The 9,723-nt window shown below is 38.3% G+C and overlaps 1 protein-coding gene across 1 annotated transcript; it reads left to right on the forward strand.

Annotated features, from left to right (window-relative positions):
• The first annotated feature begins 232 nt into the window (after positions 1–232).
• CFAP161 (cilia and flagella associated protein 161) lies at positions 233–6,532 on the forward strand. Its single transcript, XM_027887050.1, has 7 exons — positions 233–333; positions 479–568; positions 768–1,003; positions 1,666–1,750; positions 2,531–2,689; positions 3,348–3,421; positions 4,206–6,532. Exons 1-7 carry the CDS (start codon positions 271–273, stop codon positions 4,372–4,374), a joined length of 876 nt encoding a protein of 291 aa, XP_027742851.1. The 5' UTR covers positions 233–270; the 3' UTR covers positions 4,375–6,532.
• Positions 6,533–9,723: the final 3,191 nt, after the last annotated feature.

Here is a 9,723-nt window from a genome sequence, read left to right on the forward strand (position 1 = left end):
GTTGGACTGGATGACCCGAAAGGCGCTTTCCCACCTCAAGGATCCCACGATCCCCTCCACTTCGGGATCCCCGCACTGCCCCGCCCCTCCCTCATATACGCCCCTTCTTTAGCCCCGCCCCCTCTTCAGTCCCGCCCCTCCCTCACACACGCCCCTCCCTCACACACGCCCCTCCCTCACACACGCCCCTCCCCCCGCCCCGCTCCCTCAGCCAATCACCGTGCAGCGCGGTCGCCATGGCGACGCGGGGCGCGCGGGGCCGGGCCCGCCATGGCGGCCTACGGGCGGGGGGTGCGCGTCGGGAACTGGCTGGAGGACCAGCACGAGCAGGAGGTACCGGAGAAACCCCCCCTACACCCCTCACCACCTGCCTCTCCACCGCACGCTGTTACCCCCCGTAACGCTTTAAAATTCGGTCTAAACCCCGAGATTCTGGGTGCTGGATAACGCTGCCTGCCTGTCTTTCCTTTGCCAACAGGAGCTCCTGAGGGATTTTATCAGCAGGAGAGAGAAAGGACAGCTTTTAATGCAGAGGTTAGCCAGACTTCAAGAGAATATCTTGAAGAAGGTAATTTTTAAAGAAGATTATGTCCCATGACCCCGTACAGAGAGGCATAGCTGTTATTACTGCACATGTTCAATAACAGTTGGCATATTGTTATTATTGAATGCATTAAGAATGCTACCGATTTTATATGCTAAAACACTCCTGATATTAAGTTCAGATGATTCTGTAAAATATTATGTCTGTTTTAATTTTAACTTAGGTAAAGCTGTCGGTATCTATTGATGGACTGGTTCACTTTGGAGACACTGTGATGGTCATGAACCCTGACAGCAACACCCCGGAGGAGAAGGAGGATGAAATACGTGGTGACCTGACCTTGGCAGTGGACATGGAGGAAATCTCCCTGTATTCTGATGACCCACCACAGGTCTCACGTGGACTGAGCGCAGTCAACAGCGTGAACCCTGTGGGTCGAAACAGTTTCTGTATTGTAAGGTCTGGTGCTTTATTCCGAGTTCTTTTCAGTTATTATTTTAGTTTTAGGTATCTTGTTTTGAGAACTAGGCAGCGAGGTTTGCCAATGTACAAATGAATTAGGAGTAAATTTAATTTGTTTGAGGAAGAGTCTTTAACTTTGGTCATGCATTAGGCTTGATTCTGTGCTGCATTTTACTCTGATTAATTCCAAGGACCTTTATGTCAGCTTAGGTGTGAAAACAGAGTTGAATTCACTGTATCATGTGGTAAATTCTGCAGCTGTTTTTATTATAGTCATATTTCAGCTGCAGAATACAAAACACGTCCAAATATCACTTAGGATTAATATTCATTTTCCTGCAATTAAGGTCTCTGGAGCAGAAATTGCTTTTGCTTTCCATGAAGTGGACATTTTCTTGTTGTCCTAAAAAACCCTAAGAAAACAGCATATTTTCTCTCTCAAATATATCTTTAATTTCCATTGTTTGTGGGACAAGAAACAGAAGAACAGGGTCCTGCTCAACAGTCAGGTTCTTCGTTAGGTTAAAATATTTTACCTATTTTAAAAGGTAAACTTAATGCAAAAGGCCTAACTGTAGACTAAAACAGACACCCCCCCCCCAATAATAGTAAAACTGATTATTTCAATACATACTTTTTCATTTTTACTTTTTCAACAGTGCTGATGGAAGTGCAGTGGGTGAGCCACTTAGATTTGGGCAAAACTTTCTTCTTGGGACAACAGGAGGGATTTCTGACACAATGGTAAGGCAAAAAAGTTGAAAAGGAATATACTGATAGTATGCATTGAATCACCCTCTAAATATAGATATATAAAACCGTACAGTGGTTCAACATGTTGGCTTTGCAGAACAGATTCGGAGTCATGCATAGATCAAGATAAGAAATACCTATTTAGAAAGTTTATGCAACTTGCCTCAGGTATGGTGTGCAGCCCAGGGGGGTTGTCAGCCAGAAGTACTGGATAAAGGAGATCTTAAACAGTAAAAGAAAAAAGAAAATCAAAATTAGCTTGTGAATCATGAAAGAATTCATATGGGAGATCCCTTTTCCCCCACTTTGAACAACTCCAAAATGAGAAGATTTAATTTCTTGTGAAGATAATTCATAGTAGGTATATGAAGTCATGTGCTATTCTATCATTCTGAGGGACAGATTTCTATTAAACGTTAACATTGTATCCCTCTGTAAGTTAAAAGCAAATAAGGCACTACATGTTACATATGCACTCAAAATATATCACCACAACTTTGGAAAAGTTTTCCTTCTTGACAACCACTCTGGTGAGATAAAATATTTGGAACATAAATTCAGTTTTAAATTTGTATTCATTAGCCTGCCTATAGAGTAGCTACTTAACGAGTTTATCAACAGAATAGAATCTGTGCTCTGGCTTTTTTCTGCATAGCTTTAGCTGGGCAGACTGATTTGTCAGGAGCCTTTGAGTTCAAAAATACGTTTTAAAATTACATATCTTGTTTCTTTTATATTGATACTGTCCTAAACATGTGTGCTTATTTACAGTTTTATCTAGGAAGTGACCATAAAACATTCACAGCATTTGCCAAAAAATCTCGCCTTCAGCCAGTGTTTTTGACAGGTGAGGATTCCTATTTGACTTGCTGGCAAGCTGCCTTCCTGGATCCACAGCTGCGTCTTGAATACGAAGGATTTCCAGTTCCTGTAAGAAATTAGAACTGTAGGAAATGTTTCGAAAATTTGATTGAAACAGTAGAAGAAGTACTTAGAAAAAATAAGTAGTTTTTTTTCACATATTCCCTTTTGCCTGTTCTGACTTCTAATTCTAGGAAGTGGTAGAGAGAAGGAACAGTCTCTTTGATTAGGGAATCTGCTTATACAAATATTAGATTCTGGTGTTCATTTTGACATTAACTTTTTCAGTTTTTCCTATCAGAAATTTTCAAACCTTGACATCATGTGAGGATTCAGTACTTACCTGTTTTTCATGACTTTGAGGTACTAAAATCCATTTCCAATATTAGGAACTCTGATTAAATAAGAGTTCCTCTACATAAAATTTAAAATTATTAAAAAAAAATCTCAAGGCATCTGAATAAGTGGATGTTTTTTCCAAACGTTTCTTTGTTAATACAGTACTTTCTTGTACTAGATAACTGCTAGGCTTCCTGAAGTGCTCGGTGTACAGCAAAATATCACAAATATTCCTCCACAGCCTTGAACTGAGACTGACCTACATGAATCAGCTCACTAATAAACACAGTCAAAATGATCTATTTGTTAAAGACAGTCCTTATTCACAGTATTGGGGTAAAAATATTTGTCAAGTGTCTTCCCTTGTTCTTTTTTTTTTTTTTTCCAGGCAAACACTAAAATTCTAATTACTCATTGCTATACTAATCGGAACTTAGCCATTCCAAGGAACTTTCGTGTATGGTAAGAATAATTTATAACTGGCAAGGTTGTGCATAATGATGTGCCAACATCATGAACTACTGTAAGAAGCAAGACAGGTGTTTTAGGAACACACTGAGGAAATGGGAAAGAATGCAGAATGCCATTCTCCTTTCCCTTATTTTATTTCTGGACTGTAATGTGAGCACTGGGTTGCTGCAGACAATTATCTCAGACTTACTTGTTTTTCTTCTGTCCATCTGAATCAATCTCTCAACAAATTGAAGTTAATCCAACAATTCCAGTTATTACATATACATTAAATTAATATTGATTAAGCACTGCTAAAGAATATACCAATGTTTCCCATTAAATTCTGAGAAGGCCTGATTAAGGTTTTGTGTCAGGTATTTGAAGATGAAAAAAGGTCTGAAAGTTTGAGGCTGAAACAGTTATTGAGTAGCCAGAGTCTTCCTCAGTCACAGAGAAATGAGGATGAGGACCTGAACAGTTTGTAAATACTGATTTGGTGTATTGCTGCCTTATACTGATGGGGCTCCTTTTAACTCTGAAGCTAGAAAGATGGAATTTCTGTTGGATTTCAAATTCCTAAATTATTCATAGGAAACAGAGTGGGATATTGTGTTTCTTGTAAGGGTCTGATTTGAAAACGTGGGGTTATTGCTGAACAAGATAGGAGAAAAATGAGGAAATCTTGAACAATGAACAAATAATGAACATTTTCTGAATTTATATATATATTAATTCTCCGTGCCTATCCCCCCTCCCCCCACCCCCTTTTTTTTTTTTTTTTTTGACTTTGCAGGTCTTATTTTGGAAAAGAATGTGAAGTTGTTTGTCACAATTACCTGGACTCCCACAAAGTTGAAGAATATAAGAATTACTGGGAAATAATTACAGGAAATCCTGGTGCAGAAGGTGGTACAATGATTGATAGACCCAAAGCTCACCCAGAAGGGTATAAGACAGAATGACTTTCGTGAAAAGACAGCGAATATAAAAATGCAAGACTACATCCAACAGAGGTTGATGATACTCTGATTCTTGATTTTTTTTTTTCCTGTTTAGATTTTACTTTTAGAGATGTTTGTTTTAAAAGTGGAAGTGAAAGTCTACCATTAGTAATATTGGATGATCTTATTAACTTATCAAGGTTATACAGTGGGCAAAAAAATCTACTTACATTTGAGGAACCACACATCAAAGATCTGTGAATCAGGAAGGGTTTGTTTTCCCATTTTCCCTTTCACTGATAGCAAAAGATGCCAGATTCCAGGAAATCTAATAGATTTTCATTAAATTACCAATTTAAAAATTTACCCAATTCTTCCAAAATCAAACAAGTGTCACACTTTTTAAAAGAGTGAGAATACAGTTTCCAAGACACTGAAAACCAAACACATACAAAGCTGTCATGGGATGCTTTGACATTTAAAGTTCATCAGAAAGAAAGCTGGTTGTTGAGCTTGTTCCCCACTCTGTCTAGCACAGTTTTGCCAATTATTAAATCATAAGTGAGATTTCTTTATCTTGAGATTGGCTTCTGATTTATGGATATAAATTGAGCTTTCTATGCTTGCCCATGTATTCTAAACACCTAAATATCAAGTAATCAAGAACTTGAGCACAGTGATAGAGACTAGAGACTTCTGACAGCCTTTTCCATACATCACCATGTTCCATTTACCTCTCACTCACAGCGTTTTTCCATCTGTAATAATTGCTAACAAGTTTGAGAGCAAGGCAGAATTGTCAAAGAAAATTAGGCACCCAGAAATTTAATGAAAATAAGTGCCAAAGCAGAAAACAAATAAGATATGCTTTAAGTTTATCCAGTAAGAAAAAGATCATGTATGTTCCTACCTACTTTGACACAAGAGAATCCACATTAAAAAAGTTGCCTTAAAAGAGTAAAAATTTCAGCTGAAACTCACATTTTTCTTAAACAATCAAATCAATCAATCATAATAAGCAAAGGCTTGGAAAACAGAAGTCATTATTTCACAGAGTTACCTGGCTTTATCTGGAAGTTTAAGCAGCCCCACAGAGAATCTTTCAATGTATGACATTCCATTATATCCATTTAGTTAACTCACATGTATACATATTCCATCTCTTACTGTACCAAAAGAGCAGGCTCTTTCTGCACCAAGTAAGTGAATACTCAAGTAAAATAAAAATACTATGTAGATCTCCATTCTCACAAGATTCCAAAGATCTTCAATGGTCATATAAAGGTCAAATAAAACTTCTGAAGTTTTACCAAAACAAACCCACTAAACATTCACAAAAGATGTGACTGATCCAAATATATCTTCAAGCTCTATTCCCAAATAATCTGTTTCAAACCCACTGTCAAGGCTTGAAAAGTTCTTGCCTTTATTCAGTTTAAATTAAATCAGCAGACTGCAGCATCAGCTCATGAGCACTTGGCATACAGGGTCTCAGAGCAGGAGACATTACGGTGCTGTGACATGCAGGTTTGCTTTGGGGCAGTGTACTGCAGAGGATAGTTTTTGAATAACACTCCTTGTGTGCAAACAGATCTAAAATATCTCAAAGTAGCCTTAGGAACTTACTCTTTCACTTTTCATGCAGAGATACGTAACATGACATGGCAAATGATACATGTTTTTTGTAGAGGCCCTTTTAATACTCCAACTTCCAGAGGTTAAAATTCTGCACATTTTCACAACAGATTGACATAAATCTGCTTATATTTTGTAGGCATTAAACTAGTAAAACTGTAACTGCATAAGTGCACTGCAGTGTTTCTAATTTGGCCATTTTAGTGGTATTTGATACAGCTATTTCAGTTCTGGATAAGTCTCTTTCCTCTGGGTGAAATGTAAGAAACAAGAAGAGGCCTTAAACTAAAACCCTTTCTGAAACAAAGCTTCGTGTGAACTCCTGCAGGAACGAGAACTGTGTGGGCAGAGTGCCTTGTCTGTCTGGGTAGGAGTGTTTGTGTGTGTATTTGTGTGGAAGGAAAGCAATGCAGGCTGTACAAAAACAAGTTTCGTAAAATCTTAGAGGAAAGATAAAGAGATACAGAGATAAAGAGATACAGAAATGAATACAAAAGCAGGTAATGTAGGAATTAGGTGCTGATTAAAAGTGGCTTGGAGACTCATGTGTGTGTTTTGACCACTCTGTGTTCATTGGAAAGGACTTTCTGAGCTGTAGGAAAATAAACAGGATTGAATGGATAATTCCTGATTCCACTCATAGTGTTAAACCCACAGATTTGTGCATAGCTTCTTGTATCATATAATACATATTTATAACTCATGATTCATCCATAAGGAATACAGATACTGTTTCCCAATTCTTCTTTTAAAAATTAATTTTTACACTACTTAATGTTGTCCACACGATGGCAGCACGTTTTTCTAAACAGCACAATTACTGCTACATATGTAAAACGACCTGAAATGTTTAAATCAAAATTAATCCCTGATACAGCACCACAGAAGCTAACCAAGTTAAGACAAGCTTGAATTCTGGGCTAGGAGATGCCATTAATGTTATATCATGGTTTTTTTGAAAATGAAGTTAAGCAATAAAGGTAGGCAAAGCCCTGCAGAACATTACGTATTGCGTACAATCAACTTCTTTAAACTAATTGGAACATTAAGTAATTTGCCTCCAAAACTTAATTAGAGGAAATTATCTTTAGGAGCTTTTTCTTTCACTTTCAATGTAAAGATATGAAACCTGATGTGTGACAAGCAGTGCATACTCTTATACAATACATATTTGGAGTATTGCTTACTCCAACTTACAAAAATTAAGCTTGTGCGCATTTTCACAACAGATTGACATAATTCTGCTTTGATTTTGTAGGTTTTAAACTAGGAAAAAACCAGGCTGTGTAGAGTGCTCTGAAGTTATTCTAATTTGCCCATTGTGGACATTTATTGATAAACATGAGATTTAATGTAAAGAATTATAGGATTGAATATTAGTGCAGAATCTGAACAATCCTGCAACTGCCAGTTAAAGAAACAGTATATTTGGTGGACTGGGCAATGGAGACCTGAACCATGGTCCAGACCTGACATTTGGGCAGCTTTTTCCTGTCCTAATAGCGCCTATCATGAAATATGGACAGTGGGGCTTGCCTTGTTTGCAATGCACTTTGCTTTTCGTTGGTATATGGCACAGTCATGTATTAAGAAAGCTTTTAATGCCTCTTCCAAATAAGACCTAATATGGATAGCTCCACAAAGTACATTGTGGGAAGATAAAATACACTTTGCCTCTGTTCCAGGCAGCTCGAAAGCTGTTAGCATGAAGCTGGTCCTGAGCTTTTAGCCCTTGCTGAGGGACAGGGTGCATTAGTTCACATTGAGTGCTGTGTTAATAAAGGTTTTCACAGGCCTGAGGCGCAGAGAGCACTCACATCTGTACGTGTTTTGCTGTGCAGATGTGTGTTAGCTGCACAACAGTGAACTAGGGAAGAGTCAGCAAAGTCAATTAGTTAACTCACACATTGGTAACACCGGAAAACGAAAACCCAGTTTTAAATCTGTCTTTTCACTTCCCTCTCTTTTGCATTCTTCCCCAACTCATGTTTCTCGTCATGTCACTGCTCCTCTGCTATGTTGTCTAGCCCAAACTTACTGATTTACTGTGGTTATAAAGTGCTCTTCTACCACTCAGCACAAATCTCTGGCCTCACACCTAATCACATCAGTATCTTCAGAGGCTGCTTTTCTTTGCAGTGATTGCCATCAAGTATTGTTTTAGCTCAGACAGCTGATAGAGGAGGAAGCCAAATGCAGGTTCAGTAACTGGATAGAAGATCTGAGAAAAAAAAGGCACAAAAAGAAAAAGCAGAACATTACAATAAAATTCCACACAGCAGTGGAAGAAAATGTCCAAGGACTGGAAAGTTTGGTGGAATTGGCAGGTAAATGGGTGATTTTGATAACATCTGTGCCCACTCACCCTAAATTAATATGGCATGTCTGTTGTAATTTGAGTGAGGTGGGTGTGAAATGATCTTTTAAAATCATAGCTGTTTCTTTAGAAACACTTAAGACTTTCACGTATGAAAACTAAACTGAGGGGGACACAAAATAAAAAAGACACAGGTGTGAAATGCAAAATATGTTAAATGTAAGTGGCAATTATGAAATCTCATAAGTCAGTTTGTTAGCTACACTTCCCTTCTAATTCTGTTCTGGTTTAGGCTTTGTCCCAGGTCTTGCCTCCATTCTCTGCCTGACCTGCCTTATTTCCTTGCCCGTATACAGCACAGAGAGGGGCAAGCCATGGTTTGCCAACTCCCCTCCTCGTGCTGGTTTGACTTCATCCTGGAGGCTGTAAAAGGGAATCTAATCCTCAACATTTGATTCTGCCAGCTAAGAGGAGGAGTGGGAAGATCTGTCACCTCGTTGAATGGGTGCTATTTCAGCAGAGATATGAGCAGCTGTAGGAATATCAACTACAGGATTTGCATGATAAATTAGCATTACTTAAAAAAAGGGGACAGTGTGGCATAAAGACTAAGGGAGACTCCTCAGTTTTGGTGGTTTTTTGGGGTTTTCTTTGGTCAACACTGTGTATAGAGGTTATTTAATGTAACAGTTAACACTTTTTCTTTTTCACTGCTGAGCTTGTAGAAGGCAACATCTTTCACTCAACAGAAGAGAATCATCAGTGCTGAGAGGCATTGCTACAGAGGTACTTTCTCTCGAGAAGTTTCTAAATTTTTTGGCAAGGAGGGCTCAAACTACAGTAGAATAGGCACAAACATTTAAAAATGCCCAATGACATTAATACCCACATTCAAGGATGAAATTAATTTATACACATGCATCTCTGCTGTATGTTTATAATAGAAGCTTGGAGAGCTAATTTCCCAACATCTGTTAAATGCTGCTTCATACAGTACGTCAAAACAAAACTAAACAGACCATCCAGTTAGAGGCCATCTAAAATATATGTTTCTATAACGCTGCTCTTGTTTTAATTATAAGCTACTTGGGGCAAAGACCATATCTCCATCCTTTTTTATTTTTTCCCCAAACACAAAGAACTACAGCAGAGAAGCTCAGTAAGTAATAGCATAAAGCTGTTAGTAAAAGTGGTTGTAAGATGACAAGAAACTGAAGTAAACCCAGTGCAAATAACCAGAGATATGGGCATGTGAAATCTACACATAAACCAGTGCCAAATAGTAAACTCTTGGTGTGGGATATGAAGATTCAGCTGCCCAAGTAATTCTGACGTTAATAGGAGTTGCTAGGAGAAGAGCCCACAAACCACAGTGCTGTTCCTGTGGGTCTGACAAACCCACAAAGGGGAATAAGAAT

The sequence above is a fragment of the Empidonax traillii genome, unplaced genomic scaffold, assembly GCF_003031625.1.
Source record: "Empidonax traillii isolate 1590-97213 ecotype Southwest subspecies unplaced genomic scaffold, ASM303162v1 scaffold201:size1909950, whole genome shotgun sequence".
Lineage (NCBI taxonomy): Eukaryota > Metazoa > Chordata > Aves > Passeriformes > Tyrannidae > Empidonax > Empidonax traillii.